Source organism: Caloenas nicobarica, chromosome 3, assembly GCF_036013445.1.
Source record: "Caloenas nicobarica isolate bCalNic1 chromosome 3, bCalNic1.hap1, whole genome shotgun sequence".
Taxonomy (NCBI): domain Eukaryota; kingdom Metazoa; phylum Chordata; class Aves; order Columbiformes; family Columbidae; genus Caloenas; species Caloenas nicobarica.
In genome coordinates, this window is record NC_088247.1 from 99381969 (window position 1) to 99405213 (window position 23245).

Here is a 23245-nt window from a genome sequence, read left to right on the forward strand (position 1 = left end):
CTCAGAGTGATACCAGACACTGGAAACCTCTCTCTTGCATTTTTTCAAGGACCCTCTTGTTAACGCCTCATAACACATTTTTTAAAAGTTCCTGTTCATGAATGCAAAGGGGGCAAATAGTACAATGATGAGGAGCAAATTATAACAAAAAAGTCTGAGAAAATATTAAGAGTGCATAACTGAACACACATAAACTAGGAAACCCCAGCATCAGGACACTGTACAATACAAATTGATCCCTTTTGCATACAGGCTCTGTGTCACAGTCCTATTGAAAATTCACTCCAGCAAGTGGTCTCTGGCCTGTATGTAATTTGAAGCTTTTTTGGTAGCGTCCACCCCTAGTGCATACAGTTGCTTTACTAACACCAACCAGCTGAGCATTGCAAGTGGCCTGTTTCAATAACAGAGGAATTAAAAGAAAAAAGAGAAGAAAAAAAAATTCGCTCGCTCAGAAACAAGATGCAGACACAAAGAGGCAGAGAAACTGAAACGTCCCTGGACCTGAGAAGAGGCCATTTGTGATGCCTGGGACCTGGTTGTCAGAGGACTTGGTGTCATGCAAAACTTCATATATCCAAGCACAACCCCTAGTGCCTTCAGCTGCAGCTCAGAGAGCTCAGGAATTAGCAATTCACGCCCCAGGTCTCAGGCAGGGTGTCTGAAAAATAAAGATGATGTAGTTGTGACAAGCTGTGAAAGCTTGAAAGCTTGAGATGTGTCTTCCTCGGTACCGTAGCCTGAACAGAAATGAACGCCCTGCAGAGCCAGGACAGAAGCCAGCTGCCTTGATCCAGAGACCATCTCCCCTCTGGGCCATCTCACAATTCACTCACTGGAACTTTTCAATCCAGCATCTCACAGGATTTAAGAGACCTGCCAGGGTCTGTCCCGCTGCCCTGTCTGTGGAGTGGGGCAGGCCAGGGGTAGCCCCAGCCCAGGCACCTCCCTGGGGACATGGGCCCGTGGGTGGCCCGGTGTTGGTGTGGCCCGTGGAGGGGCAGGAGGCCAACACAGCTTTGAGCAGGGTTGGAGGGCAGAAGGCTGGGCTGAAATGGGGTCCTGGCCCCCAAGGCAGGGCTGGGGGAAGGCCCTGGGGCAGGCTGGCAGCAGCTCAGCAGAGCTGATGTGGGGGCACGCTGCACCGGCGAGGCCGCCCTGTGTGCTGCCACTTGGCCATCTGCCCAGGACACCAACCCTCTCCATTCTTCCTTCTGGCGGCCACTGCCACCAGCCCATCAGCGATCCACGTTTCATCCCTCTGGGCTGGCACCATCCCTGTTTGCGTGCCTTGCTGCGCTCCACATTCACACAAACCTTGGGCTTGCATCTCCCTGACTTCTGCCAAACAGAAAGGAAATTTAGCTTTGGGCAGATACAGAATTAGGCCCATCTACACCGAGGTTGCCAGAAGGAATAAACCTACCGAACAGCAAACGCTGAGGCAGCAGTCCTACATACAGGGGTATTTACTTATTTGCATTCCCCCCCAGAAGAGACACAGCTTGTGGACTGAATGAAGCAGTAATCCTATGTATAAAGGACTGCGCTACTGTGTAATGCAGACTGCTTGTGTGAGAGAGGCTGAATTAGGATTATACAGGTCAATTGAGAAGTATTATCCAGGTCAATTTTTAAGTGCTTGGCTTTGTGACCTTAATAACGTACTTTTGATGTAGCTCATGTGCCTAATTGTAATTACATCAAGAACAATTTGATTCTGTGACAAGAAAAAAGTCTGTGCAAGATCTTTGTTTATAAACAAATCCTTGCTTATAGCCATTATGGTGATATTTTAATTAGAATATATTACAAACGAATGGAGAGAAAGAATAAACAACAATTATGTAGAAAGGTAAAATACTGAATGGAAGATATGCAGGCTGCTTACAAATTGAACAAGACATGGAGAGAAAATAAAGAGATGACTCTGAGGGACAGCCCTGGCTGTAACCTAATCATGAACTAGAGGAGAAGAAAAATCATCTGAACGCGCCGTAAAAAAGTAAGAAGGGAGAAAATGACAGTTGCAGACTAGGGAGAGGCAAAGGCATGGAGGAAAGCCAAGTATTTAACATTTCAGGATAGGAAAGATTACTGTGGCAACAAATTACTTGAATTCCCCTAAAGGGAGTCATGTTCACTTTTAAAGGAAACATGCATAATAAAGCAATACTCATTTTCAACTACACTTTAAAGAGAAAAATGGGCATTAAAAAAAGAGCACATGGTTTCACTAAATTTATTGGTGAAATTCTGGTATCTGAAACCTCTAGTCATACATGGAGCAGTCACTGCAGATTTTTATCTAGATTATTAAAGCTTTGCATTAAACACATTGTCTTATGTACACTTTGGAAAGCTCTGTGCAAATCTATGTATGTAATTAATAATAAAAATAACAAGTAAGATAATCTTGAAACATAAACAGCATTTTGCTTTCCCAATTTCTCTGCTTGATTGTTCACTAGAGGATACTTCTCCCTTTTCATTTTTGCTCTATTATTTTATCTGTTTATTTATTTATTTATTTGACTTAAGAGTCTATTTTGTTATGGCAGCGTTCATCATTCGCCAAAAGGCTGTGAAACAGTGGCGGGTTTTGGTATGGTTTGTTTGTGTGGTTTTGTTTGTTTGTTTTTGTTTTGTTTTTGTGGGTTTTTTTGGGTTTTTTTTGTTTTGTTTGTGGGGTTTTTTGTTGTTTGTTTGTGTGTGTGTGTGTGTGTGTTGTGTTTTTTTTTTTTTAAGAATGTATTCCCCTATTAGCCAAATCAATTCCTTCTGATACTGTTTGTCTCCATTTGTGGGTATGGCTCCAGCAAGGTCAGTAATTAGCTCCTAAGCTAACACTCCTGGGCTCCACCATGGGAATTTTATTCAGGAGGATGTCAGATTGCTGACCACAGCCTCACACAACCCCTCCACTCCCAAGAGTTTCCTTTAGATAAATAGCACTAATGATTCAGCGCTGCATGGAGATAGAGTTGACCAGTGACAACCTTTCTGTATCCCTTCAGTTTTCACTACCGTGAAATGGAGAATACGTTCAGATGAAAGAATTTCAAACCATTCAGTCATAAAGTATTCCTTAATATTGTTCCTTTTACTAAAATAAACATCAACAATCTTGCTTGGCTTTTACCTAAAGATGATCAGTCCTACAAATTCTTGACAAAGCCTCTTACTTGGGATACTATCTTTAGTGTACTAAAAAGGGGGAGCTGAGAAGAACCTTTGCTATAAATCCACCTGCTGCTGCTGAAGAGGGCACTCTTAGCTTTCTTTTACAATTCCTCTAATTATTTTCTTCAGTCTCACCCTCTGCCTGGCCCCCACTGCAAAGCATTAGCAGGCCCATTTGTAAAGTAGTAGTAACACAAAGTGAAACAATGCCATAACTGTCATCCAAATTGTTCTGTACAGGGTAGTGGAAGTGTTCAGTAATAAATGATATAAAAAGGTCTTTTATTGACAAGCTGCCATGTGCTGTTTGCATTAGAGAATATGAGAAGATGATGGCTGCTGCCCCCAGGTCCCAGTGGCATTCAACTCAGTGAGATAGCAGAAAATGCTTCAGTTTGCTTAAAGCATTGATAACACCTCTAAATAATTAACTGAGGACTTCCTGTCTTCAATTACTTAATGCTTTTTTTAACATCTTGAGAGGATTATAAGCAATTTATGGATTTCACATGATGAGCACATTCACCGCTCTTCCCACAAAGCATTTGTGGGATCATGTTTCCAAAGCTTTGATGTAATTAAAAATAAGCGGCAAGACAATGGTGCAGTGGCAAGGTGCTAGCCTTCTCGTCTATTATTTGCAAGACCCTAGATTCAAAGTCTCAAGAAATACTTATGCTACAGCTTCATTAATGTTCAACTGTTGCTCAGGGAAAAAATACAGTCAAAAAAAAAAAAAAAAGAAAAGAAAAAAAGCGAGATAAGAAAATGAAAACATACATCCACAGGGAATAACATGACAGTTCAAACATTTGAGAGTATGCATGAAATAAATTTGATTGTTTTATCTTATTCTTTTAATTTAGAGGGCAATAATTATCCACATTGCTAAATCAGTGTCAAGAATTACATGTTATTACCCAAGGAAGGTCCTGCAGAAAATAGCACAAGATTTGATTGTGACCATTAGGAGGAACCATCACTTATTGCACTCCTGGCTTAACATGGCAGCATTGGGCAGTGGCTTAACAGAACAGGCACACAAAAGGAAAAAAAGATCCTTGTTTCTCAGAAAGTAATTTCATTTCCTCACCCTTCCAACTAGTAAGAAAAATAGTATTGTATGCATTAAAATCTCAGTTACTCCGGAGGTGCAACTGCCTTTTGGGAAGGAAGTGGGAGCATGAGAAGTACTTTTCAAATGGGTTTGATAAATCATTCCTTGTTAGTTAGGTGTTCTTTACAGTAGAAATTTAAAATAGCAATTCTAGAACATGTGCCACCAGCTGGCATACTCTAGCTAATATCTCATGTCCAGAAGCACTGAATATGGAGACAGGCGTAATATACAGTTGATGAATTTCACACTTGAGCATGATATTGTCAAAGAGGAATAGCAATCCTTTACTCCTCTGTGAGTGACTACAGCAAGGACAAACTCTTTTAAAGCACTAAGAGATCTACTTCAGCTCAGGGCTCATGCTTTGAGGGGTGGTTGAGAGTGCCATATATGCTGTATAGGTTTTATGTGCCCTAAGTCAACTTATACTCTTTGGGAGGCTGTCAGATGGTGTGTACATCAAATGAATCTCTACATTTTCTACTCAGGTGGAAAAAGAAAAAAAAAAAAAGGAAAATAAAAGCATTTCTGAAAAACATAAATACAAGAATTTGATGAGCAATCTGAGGTCAAAAAGTGAAAAAGATAGCCCAGAATGCTTATGTTCCTATTTGGTGTTCAATAGAAACGTTTCTAAAAGTAATTTTGCTTCAGTGTAACATCCAAATATAACTAAAAATTGAATACGTGAAAATAATACATTTGAGGTCTGAGTTAAATCTTCCCCCACAATCCCTTGAGTAAAGCTTCTTTCAGATACACACACGCTAGTGAAATTTCACCAAGTATTTAGAAAAAGGCTACAAGCAGTATATGAGATTATAAACAGAATCCAGGATCTTTCCCTTTCTGTTTTCCTTTCCTTTCCTTTTTATTATCTCAGGCATAAAGTACTGGATCCTTCTTGCTCCTACATTGCTACATTCACAGCAGCACTAGTGACTTCAATTGCATTGCTGCACATTAATGACGGTAAAAGAGAGAGTTAAATCTGTGTGGAGTGGCAAGCCTACACAGAATACCTGAGACCTCGAGCACACCACAAAGTGTTCATCTTGAATCTAGCTGCATAGATTTATTTTAAAATTTTGAAATAAAATCTGTCAATATTTTAACAAACAGCAGCCAGAAATTATTGAAAAAATAAATTTAAGATATATAAAGTCATGAAAAAGCATTCTAAACTGTGCACTGTACTGGGGATTTAGAAGTTACTGATGAGTAGGATTTTTAATATGTTAATACTGTTTTATGTCTTAAGGACAGGACATTAGCCTGTCAGAGAGCTCTGCCTCCTTACCTGATACTGTGTGCTGCATTCTGCTTGCAGCATCAGTGTATATAAGTCCTTTTCCTACTTGACTGATCTGGTACTCTCTGATGATGCCATTTGGTTTCTTGGGTGCAATCCAGCTTAAATGTAACGCTGTTGAGTTCAAAGCACTGACGTCTGCTGGCTGAACACTCTCTGGGACTCCTTGGACAGTGACTGCAACTACCTGAAGACATATGAATTAAACAGCAATTTAATGCAATAGTACACTAGATACCATGATCAATGAGAATGTCACTTTTGTTTTAAAATGTTGTTTGGGCTGGCATATCATTACCAAGGTCCTGGAGAACTAGTTACTTTTTTCCTCCTTTTTCACAATGAAATCTGACCTTGAATACATTACATAAGTCTATGTCTACAATTTATCACAACAGGTTTCACCACGTTTTAGCTGCAGTGTATAGCACAAAGTGAAACAACAAAAACTGTATTGCTTGAAAACTCTTGATAACTCTCTTCCATATGGTTTGTCAGTGTCTCTGCATTTTAACTGCCTGATTTCATATATTTTAAGCACCAGTAAACATGGAGCTAAGCCTCCATATATCCCATGCAATCCGAACTCTCTTGTAGTTATTTGCAACTCAATATTTTTGTAGGGAAACCAAAGATTTTGAAAGATAGAATAACTTTGCAGTTGTTAAGGTCTTTCTAAAAAAAAAAAAAAAGAAGAAAAAGGAAAAAGTTAATTTTCTATTGACAGATCTCTACCATCTCCTACAGAGGCATTTCCAAATTACAGTTTTAATAAGTGAGTCAGACCTTTTTCTCTTTGAGAATCACTTTTCTTTTTCCATTATTACCACCATAAAGTATTTATATTATGCTTTAAATATAAAATATGCCCTCTATAATATATTGTCTTAGTGCATTTGGTAGAATCAGTCTCTACTTGCAGACTTCAATGTTTGCAACACTAAACTCCTTAATCACAGATAAGTGAAATAAGCAGGATTTATTAGCTCAGGCCAATGGTTGCAGTAGTTGTGCCTATATAGCTTGCAGATCACTATGTGCCTATCTTCATCCCTCTGCATCAGTGTTTCTTATAATTTTGGCTGAGATTTGCACAATAAGAAAAACATTTAAACACCTGAAAACAAAACAAAACAACCCAACTTTTCAATCACATAGATATTGTAATTACAAAGCAAAGCACAGTTGTTATTCCCCACCTCTGCCCCACAGACCTTACACTTGTAGTCCTAGAAATTAATTTTCATAGAGGCAACGATATTATTGTGAAACAGAAGTCACCTAAGAAACAGTTTTTCCAAGTGATGAATAAGGCCAGTACTTTGCCAAATAGAAAGTAGAGCTGGTTAAATAGTCATGCTGGTGAAAGGCATCTGTGATTTGAAGTGATACAAGAGGAAAGGAAGCAATGACAAAGGGAAGGAAGAAATTATTTTTGCTTAAAACTGAAGCAGAGGCAGGTTGTACACAAAGGGAGTGTAAAGCCTGAAGCAGGTGCAGACAGTGAAGGGTAATATAGTGGAAGGAATCTCAGAATAAGAAGGTTGTTGAACAAATTGATAGACTAGAGCTGGAGCAGACAAACTAAGAAATACCAAGGAAGAAGAGGCTATAGACCTCCTAGTGAGAAAAAAATATTTAATTTCAAGGCTTAGATAAAGTGCATTTTAATATTCCTTGCTCTATTATATCATGTGCAGCTTTCTCTTTAACAAACATCGGTTCCTACAGTACAATTTCATCTTTGCCAAGACTGCGATGCTGCTTTCTTCTTCCACCCACTTGCATCAGCCTTAGGTTCCAAATAATCGCCTGCCAGTAGCTGAATCCAAATGAGATTATCGATGTTCTTCACTTACTCAATAATCAGCATGTCTTCAAATTACACCTTTCCAAAAGCATTTTTATGTTACCACACTGGCTGATAAAATTCTGGCACCAGTTCCATACAGACCAATTCACTAACCTGGCTGCTGTCTGCGCAACCAGCAACAGTGCAGGCTCGCAGCTGGTAGGAATTTTCTTGGTATGGCTGGACACCACTTGTGTCTATGAAGCTCATTTCTGTTCCTCTGAAACGCTCGATTCCATTTCGGAGAATGATATAGTGAATAATAAGACCTATTGCAGAAAAAAGTTTTCTCTTTTGTTAGCTGAGAAATCCTGCGTGATGGTATGCTATAACAACCTACTCTGCACACAGAAAATATTAAATGAAATCTCTAGGCGACCACTGTAACAGACAATCATCCTGCTTAAATGGCTAAGGTGAATTACCAGCTACAACATCTCAGTACATCTCAATTTTTAAGAGTGCTATTCCAAGTTTTCTCACTCTTTGAAAATCACAAGCGAGATTTCCTGAAAGAAACTTGAGTATCACCCTTTCCCCCTCCCACCCCTGAGTCCCCAAACATGTTGTAATATGATTGTTATTTTCTGATCATATTTGCCAAGCATCATTACAACTGTTCTCAAAAGAGGCTTCTGGGTACTTCTTAGAGACATCCTAAATTGTCTTCTATGAAGTTAGACTCTACGCTTATTCGCAATGAAAATGACCTCAATCAAGAGCAAATTCTTCTTGCAGAGTTTAGGAATATGTATATTTCAGTGCCAGTGATTAATTAAGAAACATTTTGTGAGTTTGGAACACTGTCAATTGAATGATAGAACATACTCTCTCTATTTTTTTTTTTTTTTTTAAACGTGTATCAATACCATTTGGTTGAAGTGGTTCTTCCCAGTTTAGAAGTATCATGTCTTCCCGATTATCCACTTTGGCCCACTTTGGTGGACTTACACCCTGTGGCACATCTTGCTTAGTGACAGCTCTGCTAATTTCACTGAAGCCTCTTCCGTAGCTATTCCAAGCAGCCACCCTGTACTCATATGTGATAAAAGGTTCGAGGTTCAGGTCTAGAAAAAGAAAGTTACATATGGATCATCTCAGTCTCACCAAATACAATATTTTTATTTATTTTTTTAATTTATCCTGTGCCTATGGGACTACTCCTGTGTTTAAAGACAGATTTCCTTTAGTCAAGGCCACTTTCTGATATAGCAATACTTCTACCAACTTTTATGAACACAGGTTTAGACCTTATGTATTCAATGAATTTCTTGCGACTCATTTCCCTGAAGATACTGTCCTGATTCACAGATGACTTCTTAAAGAATGCTACTTCACTACAATTGCTTTGCATTTCATTAGAATACCTGATAGCATTCAGGACATCCTTTCCTCCAGAGCAAAGTAAGTACACTAGCAAATCACCACCTGATATGCCAATTTTCCTTACCTGTAAATGAATATTGGTTTGGACTTCCTGTGTAGACGGTCTCCTCTTCAGTTGGACACACACCTTCTTTTATCTCCTTTTCTGTAGCACTCTGTGAACCTTTTATCCATGCGCAGATATTCTCCCTAGGATCAAAGTCACACTTTCCGCAATGTGCTGTTGCCGCCATAGATAAAGGGCAGAGGATATTAGCTTTGCATTCTTCTTTTACCTAAGGAATATACATTCAATTTTAATATATTTACCACATCTTATTTTCTTTACAGATGCTTCCATTAGTATTTGTCTTTAGGCAACATACAAATCAGGCAATCACATTGAGTGTGTCGATATGTCTAGTATATGGGAGACCATTTCAGCTTTGGTCTGTCTACAGTCTTTGGTCATCAATGCTTTTATAATTATTTCTAAAAGAAACAGATTTTTGTTTTATTTGGTCCTTGAAAACATCACAAATTTTAACCACTGGAAGCCCAAATGACTGGGTTTGTTGAAAGCAGAAGAGTCTAGAATCAAATGAGATCAGGATTTAATCCAAGAATTTGAATAGTCTGCTCCTCCAAAGGCCAATATCCCGTGGCAAATAAGTAGTAAATTCCCAGCCCCTCACACAGCTTGCCAAGTACTCAAGAGGCCTCTGTGCAATTCCTTGGCAGCTTTCAAGAGCTGAGGACCCTCTCCATTAGCTATATAAATCGTGTCTTCTACCACATCAGTCTGGAACAGCAATTTTGCTGCAATAAGAGGACCTCTGCAAATGTCGACACAGTTACAATATTTAACCCATAAAGAACAATTCACAGAAATACAAATATACGCTGAACATCTACAAGTTTCTATTAAAATTCATGAAATAGTATTTTTGCCAAAGCATAAGCCAGAGAGCAATAATTCTCATAGAATATAGGTTGTTGCAGGAAGAAATGTACTGCAATACTTCCTACAAACATTTCTGCCCATTAGGCTACAAGCTTTAGAAGGAAAAAAAAATGTATCTAATGATTTCTTAATTCACCCATTGAAATTAGTTTGCTATCTGATCATGAACTTCAGCTAATTTAATTTCCCAAACTGGGCACTTCCACAAAAATTAGATTGTGATAGACATCAATATAGGATGTAGGATACAGATGGATTGGATTCACATATAAAAGTAGCTCCAGAATACATCTCAGAATATCAGTGCTTTTAATGTTAGTAAATCTATACATATCAGAAAACCAGCACTGCTATCTCTTTTCTACTGCAGGTAAGTGAAATACAAACCGCTTCCTTTGTTTATACATTATACCTATGGCATGGATCTAGCATGTTATCTACCAGAATTCATTAACTTATTCTCAGCCATTTTTTGCCTTGCATGAACTACTAATACAATGCATTGAGGAACTGTAGCTGACTCATCACAACACTTGGGTTTTCTCTGGGAGAAAATTATTCAGTCTGAAAATGGAATGACATGAAAACCTTGGCATGAAAAGGAGAAGAGGGAAGAAATATTTGTGTATTAACTTAGCAGATGAACGAAAAGTATACAGGAATGCCTGTATGTGGCAGGATGGGGTCTGTTTTTCTTTTTACTTTGGTGATAAATTCCACAATACCTACCTGATTTCCATATTGTAGAATTTACAATATCCAACCCTCTTTCTTTCTCTCTCTGTCTAAATATAGATATATATAACTATAAATAATTTATATAAAATAATATACATATATATGAACAGCGTTTTCGTCCTTTGAAATGATCATTTCCTAAAAAAAAAGTGATAACAGTTGGCAATATTTTCAAAGGTTACATGTAATACCAAGATGCTAATTCTTGAAGATTTCTATTCAATTCAACTGGAGTTGCAAGACATTGCAGCTTTGAAATTTTGGCTAAATTGTCTCATGTTGATACACATAGCCACTGGCCACTCTTAGAAAAGATGGAATTAGCCTTTATGGTGCATAGTTTACTCTTAAATTAGAGTAAAAATAAACTGTACAATTCGTTAGGCACTAAATGCACCAAAGCCATAATACCCTCACTGTTGCTGAAAGTTATACAGGTACCTATCCTAGTACTGTTGAATTCTATGCCAAAATTGCCATTGGTTTTCTGTCGGATCAGGATTAAGTCTATCAAGAAAACATCAATTGCTTTATTTTTATTTATATGGTTTTAGGAGGTTGGGGAATCTATGTCATACTGCCTGCTCAAATTGAAATGTAATAGCATTTTTATACTTCAGAACTGGCCACTTCAATTTAAATTTCCACTTAAGGAACATCATCAGAAACAGTGGTCACAGAACGGAAGCTGGCTGTACGTGCCAGTCTTGTTAGCATGCCAGCTTTTAGCCCCTGTACTAATCTGGAGTGCTGGGCAACACTTCACAGAGGCAGCTAATCATTATTAATTCCTTTAGAATTCATTGCAATAACATCAATCATGGTGAACTCATTCGGTATTAATATGGATGTAATGTGAAAATGAATAATGCACACAAGAGTTTTTATATTCCTATTTTAGAAAAATAGTTATGAACAGTGTATTTCTCTTTCCATCATCAAATCAGAGCTACCGAGAGATTTTCTATCAATTACCTTCATCATCATTCCAGCTGAAATCTTGTCAGAGCAAACATATTTCAAAGGATTATATCCAACTCCATTACAGCATTCTTCGCTCTTTGGAATAAGTTCAGTCTCACAGCATTTTACTGGCACTTGGTCATTCTTTCTAACATGTGTGAGGGACTCACCACTGGAATCTGAGCAGCATATGGTATCTGACATATTCACATATTCCTGCCCACAACAGAACATTCCTGAAACGAACAAACAAATATATCTGAATATAAAATGTAAGTAAATAAATAAATAGTTAGGAAAGGAGAAAGCTCAGAATGCAATATGGCTTGGCAGCTGGAATTACGCAGATTCAGCTGAAGTGAGTTTAAATTTGAACATGAGGTGACTGAAGTGAGTGTCCTGACTTCTAGACCTACTGAAAACAATGAAGAATTACAGCAATACACAGGGATTCCCTACAATCAATTTATACAACTGCTGAACTTTTGTAAGAACCTTTGCTATGAAAAACCGTACCAAGGTACTATGCACAGCAGGTCAAAGACAGACTGCTGATGAAAATTTCCTGTAGAAAGTAGAAAATGAGAAAGCTTCTCTATGTACTTTCCAGTCAGGTCTCATTCATCCCCCCCTTACACGAGCAGTCTTCCAAAAGAGCATCTTAGCATTCCAGAATGTTTCACGTTATAGTTTATGTTTTAAAGTGGGGGTTCATACTAGATATGTAGAACTGAATAGGTGACTTGACAAATACCCACAGTGAAGCTTCAGTCATCTGATACTCTTTAAGAAGTTACTATCTAAATATAATTTGCATTTCTGTAGTGGAAATGATAAGCTGCCAAAATTCATTCCACAGCCTTTCTTCTAATTTTAATAATTTTATTTTAAAATTAAAAGCTTGCCATAACCACTGTAATTTTCCAAATATTCATGTGAATGATTCTGCAACTGTGAAATAACAGTGTTGAACCACCCACCATTTAAAGAAAGGGGATAATTTTAGCTCTGAAACAAATGCTATAAACACCTCTGTAATTGGCAATGAAACAAATGCTATTACTAATTCAACTAGAACGATACCACAAAACAAACGAACAAAGAAACAAACCAAACAGGGCTGTGATACACTCTTAGATCTACAAAGTAATTTGTATTTGACATAATTTCTGTTATATGTCAACATTTTAAACACATGCAAAAGCGGCCACTTTTCTCACTGCCATTTCTTGCAGCAAATTTCTCTTACGAAGTCATACATAATGAAAATTACTCTTTAAGGGTATGATCCTGCTAAAGCATTCAGACCATTTCATTCTTTTCACTGGAATGACTCAAAATGGTGATGTTACTTGAATACTTTACCTGTTTTACGGGCTGGTTCCATTCACAGAAATCAAACTGTGATCACCAGCTCTCCAAGAGGTAAATATTTCCTCTTGCTCACACCCTTTTTCCAAATTGTCCTCAGATTCTACCAATTTTAAGTAGAGAATTACTGTAGAAAATGACTCAATTCAATACTAATAAGCAACTCAGACAGCCCCAAGGGACTTTTGACAGGCAAACTAAAATTTTGATAATGAACTGTTTCTCTATTGAAACAAACAAGGCTGTATTCTCTCACTGCGAACCTCATCTTTGTTTAACTGAATTAAATTTTTCAGCCAAGATTTCACTCACATAACAAGAAGTGACTCCCTTTCTAGTTTCTTTGGTAAACCATTACTTCTTTAATTATTATCAACCTTGTTCCAGTGTGATAAATTGCTAATTACTTAATACCCTAATCAGCGTTCATTCTTTGCACAGATAAACTGTGACAGCGCCATTAATTTAAATAGTAATTTCACTTAATGGCCAGAACGGCACACCAGATTTTTATGCAGCATTTTCTGAAGACTGCATCCATCACTGCAATATTCTGACATAAAGATGTCTGACGTGCACTAACTCACTTAGGGAGAGCAGATGTTGCAGAGCAGAGTTTGGTAGTAATTCCCATAGTGCATCACTTCAGCATGAATGAGCTGCAAAGGCAGAGGTAGACAATCTTCTGAAACTGCATTGCATAGCCTCTGACCTTTGCTTAATTTATCACATGTAGCACTTGACTCCTGAACCTTGACACCTTGAATGTACAATTTTAAATATGCTCCAAGAAAAACAAAATAGGACCATGTAATAGTGATGGATTGATTTGCCTTCTAAAAATCACTTTATTCAATTGCTTAAAGATCCAGAAATTCATATAATCCCTTGCTGAATTCAGCAAAATATCAAAATACAAACTATTTGTTTGTAGATCAGCTGGAATGTGTGTGTCATACTTTCTATATTTATGTTTCACAGGCACATAATGCATTACAGCTAAAAGGAAATCCACTGGCTGGAAAAGATATTTCCTGCTAACAGTGATTTCTGTCAACAATTATTTCATGTTGATCCCCAGCAACTGAAAAAATTTACAAACATTGCTGAGTGATGAATTACTAATTTAGTAAATCTGCAAAACCATTGCTTTCAAAAGGGAAAAATGAGTATTAAAAGGCTTAGCTTTTGGAGCCAGAATAGAGGATCAACAAAATACAGAGCCAGTGTACATTGCACACTAGTCCAAAAATCCTTGGCTTACATGTGGGTACTGCAACTCTTACAGATCAGGAACCACAACAGTACAAAGCATCACCTTTCATGAGTCTTGGATGTCAGTATAGGGGCATTTTGCTAGCTTTTTTTTTTCCTTAAATACAAAATCCAAGAGTGGTTTTAGCTGACATTATCCTTCATAGCCAGAAATAGACAATTTTGGATAATTCCACCACAGTGGTGGGGCTAGGGGGTGTGTGTGCAATGGCATCACTGCCAGCCTTTGCCAGTAGGTGTCTCTATGGTCACCCCACTAAATGAGGCCAACAAGGGGTGAAAAATAGAACATAAGAAAACAGAAATTATTATTTTTTTTTAAAAAAAAGAGTAATGTGAGATGGAATTTTTTTTTTTTTTTTTTTTTTTTTTTAGGACAAACTCTCTGAAGAAGGTATAAAATGGCAAACAAAAAGGTTCTACCATCCGAGCTCTTCAACCAACATTCAGTTCAAATGTGGGTCTAGATCCTGCAGACACATGCTGCGTTCAAGCTGGCCATGAGACAATAAGGCTGTGCACAAGGCTTTCACTTTTATCGATGCTGTTTTTCTTGTAGGATTTTTTTCAAGGAACTAAAACTCCCAAAAGGTTTAAATTGTCATTATATTTTTAACCATAGCATTCACTGCCAACTACAAAACAGATCTTCAGAAGCATTTCAGCTTTTGCATAAAGCCACCTCTGTTACAATTTCCCCTTATAGACAACGAGATAAGCTTTCCAATTATGATATTGTTTCAAAATTCTACTTATCTATTTGCCAATGATAAGTAAATTTTGATTTTATATGAGAGTATTATTTCCATTAGAATCATTACAACAATAGGGATGGAGAGCAAGTAGATTTTTGTGCCTGGCTTGTGTATTTTCATGATGTATTTAGCAAGGCTGAATTACTCTAAGAAATTAAGCAAAAACCTATTGAGCATGATACATACGATATGATCAAAGCCCACAATCTATTCTATCCTTAATGCAAAAGAATACGATCTCTTTTCAACTATGGCACTAATTCATCTTTCAAACCTGTATTGTGTTCAGCTGTATGCTGGCTTACAGTATAAAGTCCTCACAGAAAACCTGTGAACAATGAAAAAGACACTGTTTTCTTTTTTAATAGCCAAAAAAATGTCATCCTGACCCATTCTCAAGAAAAATGGTATAAATGATAGAGCGCTTTAGGCTTAACACATTTTAAAGAGAGGGGTATAAAGGGTTTTAAAATATATACATTTAAGGAAAAAAAAACCTGTTAAGAATACATATACACTGAAATGAAGAACATAACTTTCATCCCAAGATACCTGCATTACACTCCTACACAACTCATCTGCCCAGAGAGAGCAGTAAAAACATAAACGCTACCCCAGCAGTTCTGTTCCAACAGCATCTGTTAATTCACTCCATTTATAAAATACATATTGACAAAGACAACTGAACTGGGACCAGGGAGATTTGATTTGGTGTGAGAAAGTCAATTCAATGTGATTTTGTTAAAGGGCTCCTGCAGGCAAATAAAAGAGTTTAAGTAATAAAGTACATAAAGAGATGTTTTACGAGCCAGCCCCGTTCTTGCGGCAGCCACACAATGCATGGCGATGCAAGGGGGCCTTGTTCAGAGCTGATATCGTGAGCCCTGCATAGATACTGTAGGTCAGGCACAATTAGGGATCATGGTGAGGAGGAGCTAAAATCACACAAGCGGTGCTGTTCACAGCATACATGCCGTGAGTCACCACTGGAAGAGAAGGATGGTGTCGAAACCGCAGGAAGCCTTGCGATGGCTCTTCTGACAAGCCCTTCCTGACTGTCAGCGCAGAGCTGGGGTACTTCTCATATTGCAGCGGCCGAAGCATCTGGTGAATGCAAACAATGAGCTGAGGAAAAAACCTCATTTCTTAGGAAAGGAGGAGTGCAACCTTCAGATATGGATTTTTAGTTATGTATTAATACCTTTAGTTGTACAACCAGAGGCTCAAACTGGCAGGTATATTGTGAAAGCAATGCATTCCTCATCTTTGTACATCAAGTAGAATTGCATAATAAACCTTCATTATTTCGGTGTTTTGAAATTGGGCGCCCCTTTGAGACCGCAGTTGTTTCTGAAGTCTTTTGTCAGGCAGAGAAAGCCTAAGGCTGATTGTATATAACTGTCTAATAACTGTGGAAAGAAAAGATACGTGAAAATACCTGAACAGAGTTTCTAGTAATATAATACCTCCGATCTCTGTCACCAGCTAGTCACAGAGTGTTTTCCGAGGAAGTAGGTTTTAGATTGTACCTCTGAGAGATGGGGTGATTTCCTATGGTGTGCAAGAAACTAATGGGACACACAGATGAACAAGTGACTAGAGCTAGGCATTAAGTATTGTTAATTATAAATTGCAGCAGGTTTACCCCTAAGTAGATGCAAAAATGAGGGACATAGACAGCCAAGCAGATAACGACATCATCTTCAGTTTCTATGTGACTAACCACACATCTCCAGAGCAAATGAAAAATCCCTGCACTGCGATGCATAGCAGCACAAGGTGGACAAGTCTAACCTCTGCTCTACTCATTAAGAGGGGACTGATCCTATTTCCTGACTGGCATAATGAAAGATTATGCACTCCTTTTGAAATTTCTGAAGTGTCTTCAGACCCTGCAGCTTTTGGACAAAGGCAAAGATGACTCATCGAAAGCTCACCATTTTGCAGTCCATCAGAACAGACGACTAAAGTGCAACACCATTTTAATAAACTGGCATACACACCTTAAGACTGAGTGTGTCACTGCTGAATGGTTAGTGTTACAAGAGAATTAGAAAGACGAAGACCCTTTTTTCTGGAAAACTTCTCACTTACCTGTGACAGGTCTGTGTGCGGTCCCTTCTTCTTCATCACCACAACAGATCAAGTCCGTGCTTACCACTTCTCCACCACAGCACTGTTGGTTGAAACTGTCATGGAGGGATCCACCACAGCAGATTTGATCTCCTGATGTGGAGTAGGGTGTGCCCCGGCAGCAAGAGTCACCAATTCCAACTGAAACTCGGTTTTGCTCTTCGTTACGGCAACATACCTCTCCTGTCAATTTAAGAATACAATTAAAGATTTTATGCATGTATAGCTCTTGAAATCCCTGAGAGGCCTTTCATCTGATAGCAACAAGTCTGGGTTCACACACTGCTAGCTTCATGTATAAAATGTTCCATGTGAAAGCACGGAATCACTCACTACTTTAGAATGCTATTGAAAGTATTATATTTGTTTAGTAATAATACTTAAAGAAACATGCATTCATGAATTCAGGGCCAAGACTCTGTAAGATATCAAACTGCAAGCATGCCAAACTGAGGAGAGCAACAAAAAAAATTTCTGTAAATATAATAATTATAAAGTGGAAAATCTTAAGGTAGAAGCAGATACATAGTAAAGAGAATTAATTCCTGCTATGGTTAACCGAATATCCAGCTTACTTGTTCTCAGCAAAAAATTTCCATAATAATTTCAAACTTGTTTTGAAGGACTAATTCACATTGCTTAAAGAGTTTTTCAGTGTCTCCCAAAGAACTTCAGAACTAAACTCACTTTAAAAATTAAATACCACTGTCACAATCACATCAGTGGGCTTGGCTGCTACTTAAGCAAAAGCACCTGCTTTTGCAGGAAAAGGCTTTAGGATAAGACTGCCAATGAGACTGGCACTGTAATGGCAGGATGGGCTGGGATAAACTGTGCTATGAATGGAATAGACACTGCTATAAAAAATACAAAAATTATGGTGAATGGCAATAATTTTAATTCATTAGTGTCTGCACTTGATCTGATCCAGTGTTCTTAAAGTTCTATTTTTGTATTATCTTTCTGCATTGCAATGTTTTCTGTGGCTCAAATATCATTTGGAAGGTGCAGGGCTTTTTTTTTCTGCTATTGAAGACAGGTAATAGAGGTGAATCAATTATTTGGATTCCTGATTGTTAATAAAATAAATGTGTTTTGATTTTTAAAATTAATTTTTCTCACGGAAAGTAGTATCTCAAGTCCTTTACTTCTAAAAGGTTGGGAATTACAGACAAGGAGCCCTAAACCCAATGCAGCTTTTGTCAGAAATAAAAATGTGAGGCAATTGTAACAGGTGAGGGAGAACACCTTCCTTCCCCTCCAGATTCCCCACTATGAGGTGCCTGGGTGGTAGCAGCGTTATTTATTTTGCTCTGCTTTAAGAGTCTCTCCTCCCATCTTAGCTCTGGGATGGATGTTTGCACTTCTTTATGCACTACTATTAAAGAAACTGAGATTCCTGCCTTCCTAATTTGTAATCTTCATGCCTTCAGCCCAGTGTGCTTCAGTACATCTAGAGCTATCAAGCTGGCCAAACAACATCTGGGAAATATGTATGCTTAGAGAGTTTCCTGTATAAATAACTTTATCAAATAAAGTCAACAATAAACAAAAAAAGATGAGAACAAATTTTTAGAGTATAATAGATATAATCTGTTTAGATACTTCATCATATTTTCCTGCGTTCCCCGGAATCTAATTTCGTTGTCAGATAGAGTAAGTATTAAAACACAGAATGTAGCTTACATCTACTGGAAATAAAACTGTTTTTCTTTTTTTTAAAGAACTATTAGACATAAGACACAAAGGATCAGTAACCTTCTCATTAACCTCTCAAAATGGGATCCATTCCAAGCTAGGCTTGAAAACATTCTCTCTCTGAAAACTACCATGCAGTCTTACCAGTTAATTGTTATCCTTATCAAAAAATGACCCACATTAACATTTAGCTTGAGGTTATTAGCATATTTATAAAAATAAAAAAGAAAAGAGTGACCAACATTGTTCATGTTGCTGCCCTTTAGAGTGTGGAAAAAGAGAATGCAGCAAGTATACTTAGGAAAAAAAAAATCATATTCAAACATTCACTGTTTCATGCTTGTGGACTGCTGACTGAACACTAACTACTTTCAGACATTTTGTTTCACTGTACTTTTCCTTCTTGATGTAAACAATGTTAAGCTAGTTAACGCAGACCACTGGATGGGGATAGAGGTCACAGTATAATCTCTCCATTTCAGTACGCTGAGATTAATGAGGACAGCGAAATACTCTTCTCTGGTTCTTCCATGTGATAGCATTTTTCTGATGACATCATGGAAGGCATTCTAATATTGTGATATATGAATTACTTTTCAAAGGCTCAAAACTTGAGATGTGCTGAATGTGTTGGCAAAAATTCAAGCATTTCTGAGCCTAGGGAATGTGTGCCAGCTCATGAGTAATGGAAGCATTTTAGCTCCTGACCTGACAATTGCCTACAAAGAGATATATGCTCTGAACACTGCCCCCTGAAAGGGTTCTCCTCCCCCTTTTCTTCCCCTCTCCCTGTCAAAACCCCACCAGCAAACTGGAAAACCAAACTCTGGGCAACAGCACAGAAGCACAGCTTTGGCAAACTTCCTAAGCAGTTCTGAGAATAAGGGTACGATCAGCCTTAAGAAAAGCATAAATTTCCATCAAAGATAATAGATGTGGGATATGTAGTTTAATCTGTAACATCGGTAGAAACAAAGAGTAGACAATTCAGAAACAAGTAGAAGTGACACAATCCATAATATCAACCCCAAATTCTAACAAATGTTCCACAAAAGAAATGGCTGGGGAAAATCACACAGGGTCAAGTCAAACAAAGAACTAAGCTGCACCACTAGATTGCCTGATGGTGTTCCTATTAAGCAGAACTGCCCTCCCCATTATGTAGCACTTACTGCAATTAAGCATAGTTCGGCATAAATTAGTTCTCTGGGAAATGACCCAATCATCAGGTTTCATCAATTAAGCCTTTCTTGTATAAACAGAGTGTACTGTGTTTAGAAGACAAAGTCAGTGCAATTTTCTTTGCTTATCCCACTGAACACAAGTCTCGAAGACATCTAGAAATCTCGATAAATCCCACATTTATTGCTATGTTTTCATTCTCCTTGGTTTAACAGATATATCAACTTTGTTGTTGTGTTTCTTTCAAGCACTTGAAAGGAGTTGTTTCTTACCTGCTAATACCCTAGTGTAATAACCACCACAGCACTGATGTTTCGGTTGCACAGCATGTATCTGACCACCACAGCAAACCCCTGGTGAATTAAGAATAAATGGAATGTACTTGTCTTCGCAGCACTGGAAGCCAGGTTTATTGTCGTGAAGAATCCCATTACAACATACCTAGAAGGAGTTAAAAAAAAAAAAAAAATCAGTAAGGCAATATCTATTAAATAGAACATAATGTGTTCTCTGGCAAAATAACATATATGAAAACGTGTACAACACATCCTACTGTGGACACTAATATGGCTGCAGTCTAAAAAAATGTAACTTGGCTAAAATCCTGTGCCCTCCAGCATTATCAGACTTCAATAAACTATTGTGTCTCTTGTCAGAATGCTGATGTTTTGTGGCTTTCAGCCATACTTCACCTTAATAAAATAGTCGATTAATATGAATCGTCTTCATATGCCTGGAAGGCTGTTTGAGTCTCTCAGTGTGGAGTAGATTGCAATATGGAGCTATAATCCACCATCACCTTATTCTTTTATTTTCTCCCCAATTCTTATTTATTTATTTATTTATGATGAAGCACGTCATCTGAAACCCTTACAACTTAAAAAACAGTATTTCCCAATATGAACTCTTGGGTATTCTTTCACATAAAAATAAGTGGTATTTTCCTCTTATAGCACATGATCACTTATTTATCACCACAGTTCTTCAGACAATGTGATCTCAAGAGAATTGCATTTATATAAGGATTTTTTTTCAAAACAAAATTTACATGGAAATGAATTTTGAACAGGCCTTTTAACTGTGGACTTCTTTCTAGGTTCTGTCGAGAAAATGATACACTTGAACAATCAAATAATTGTTTGTACACTTACTCCTGTGTCGATGGAGTGGCATACTGCGTATACAGCAAATCATATAGAACAGTCAGTAGAATCTTCATAAAAATTGGAACCTCAGAACCTACAGTCGGTGCAATTTGTATGAGCCAGAAGGATGCCTTTTACAGAGAAACAGCAAATGCGGTTGGGCAGCGTAGCACAGATGTTAAAGCAGAGTTGCTTCTTTCTTTTCTTTTGACGTGGAGCACTTCCACCCCTTACTTAGCCATGCCCTAAGTCAGGTTATCTTAGCAGCAAATAAAATATTTCTTTGGAAGAATCTTTTGTTTACCTAGGTACTTTCATAACAAAAACGTTTAAAAAAATGTATGTTACTTCGCACAGGACATTAATTTTTATTACATTTATAGTATTAACATAAATATATATGCAAGAAAAAATATTACTACTTTTCTAGAGTCATAAGCAATTTTTACTGACTTCTACTTGAATACATGATGCTGTGTTTTGTTCAGTTTTGAATGGCCTTTACTCAATCATCCTTGGGAGAATTAGGTTAGGTTCTGAAGTTACAATTTACAATACATAAACTAGACTTAACACAAAATTAACATGAGGTAGAGTAGAAGGTGTTCTTGTTTTCTCACTATATTTTCAGGTTTTATAACCTTATATACTTTCAGTTGTCACACAGTTTTCTGTTTTTCCAGCACACTTTCACAGTCAGCTTCTTTTTTAGACTACCAAAGCAGCTGAATTTTGTCATTTTCTGTTGAGGCACTTTGAATCTCTGTAGGTCCTATTATATTATTTTGCTGTCCACCTTGTCACTGGTAATACAATCCAATCTATGAATTTAATTAACCTACTGTTCTTCCTTCCAGATCATTAGTTAAGATGTCAAATAAAACTCTGCTTTACACCTCTTCTCCGCTTCCCATCTTTTGGATATTTTTTTGGCTGGCACGCACTCCAGGCTGTGTTTTTCTTCATTTACAGTTGGCTCCAGAGCAACTTAGAAGATTACCTGATCTCTCTGTATTTCCAAGTCATTTAAAAGCATTCTTAAAAGCATCAAGTTAAGTACTATCACGCCACTGTCCTCAGAATAGATCACAATAATCAACGATTCTTGTCACTTGTAAAGAATGGCCTCTGTCCTGTCCTTTTCACTGCATCCTGAGCTTGAGACACCAGAACCAGTAAATGCTGTATGTGCTTGCATGAAAGAAGGCCAGAAATATGTTCCTCACACATTCTTGCTCTCAATCTGTGTGGCCCTTGGGATTGTCTCTCTCTGTGATCCCGTACCGTTTCCTTGTTTTCAGTGATGCACACCACTCAAATTTCACCCGAACGCAGTCCTTCCATCTTCCAGATAAAGAAACTTGCAAATCTTTGGCATTATCAGGCTCAAATGCCTGAGTGGCCATTTTACTTCCCATACAATGTTTCCAGTTTTAAGAAAGGCCCTTTCTCTTGTGAATCCTCAGTAGAAACCTCTGCTCTACATCTTCCACACAGACACTGGGAGGGCTATTTTAGTACTAACTCTAAAGCATTCTGGTTGGAACGTTATTTGTAAGATTGCATTATTACTGCTGTCTCTCCTTTTCCTCCTTAATTCCCTCAAAAAATCCCCAGGTATGTTACAATAGTTTTAGCCCGAACTTTTCTTTATTAAAAATTATTTAAGATCCTCAGTATTTCTCAATACCCTATAGACAGCTTCCAAAAAGGGGTCCAGTCAGCTCTAAATTACATTCAGACTCTCATCGGGCATTACCCATTGATATAGTTGGTGCTATTGTTATGTAGCTCCATAACATCCTCTGTAGTTGGCTGTAAATTGTTAAATAACACTTTTTTGGCAGTCCTCTAAAGATAGTTAGTTTCTATTTGCATTGATATTCAGCCCCAGGATTCTGCATTATCAATCCATAAAATAAAATGCATTCAAGTAATGCTAAAATTCTGTCATTGACAAAGAAGAAAAGCAGATGGATTGAAAGTTATAGTGGCAAAAGGTTATTATTATCTCATCCTCTTAGATCTAAAAGTGACAGTCCCAGCTGGACGGTGTTACTACATACATGAAAGCAGAAGCCTCGTAGCAATCAGATACAGTGATACCAACATTTTAGGCAGGTCGGAGATCTCACCCTCGTACAGAGGGTTGAACGCTTGACACATGCTTGCTAACCAGATCTTCACTG

The 23245-nt window shown here is 37.8% G+C and overlaps 1 protein-coding gene across 1 annotated transcript in view; it reads right to left on the bottom strand.

Annotated features, from left to right (window-relative positions):
* USH2A (usherin) overlaps positions 1 to 23245 on the bottom strand; it is a 393053-nt gene that overhangs the window by 70709 nt on the left and 299099 nt on the right. Inside the window, exons 48-54 of the mRNA XM_065630575.1 lie at positions 20184 to 20352; positions 16993 to 17214; positions 11510 to 11733; positions 8918 to 9128; positions 8337 to 8534; positions 7582 to 7736; positions 5604 to 5802 (exon numbers count right to left, since the gene is read on the bottom strand). Coding sequence (XP_065486647.1) covers positions 5604 to 5802; positions 7582 to 7736; positions 8337 to 8534; positions 8918 to 9128; positions 11510 to 11733; positions 16993 to 17214; positions 20184 to 20352 — 1378 coding nt within the window. The remainder of the gene's footprint in view (positions 1 to 5603; positions 5803 to 7581; positions 7737 to 8336; positions 8535 to 8917; positions 9129 to 11509; positions 11734 to 16992; positions 17215 to 20183; positions 20353 to 23245) is intronic.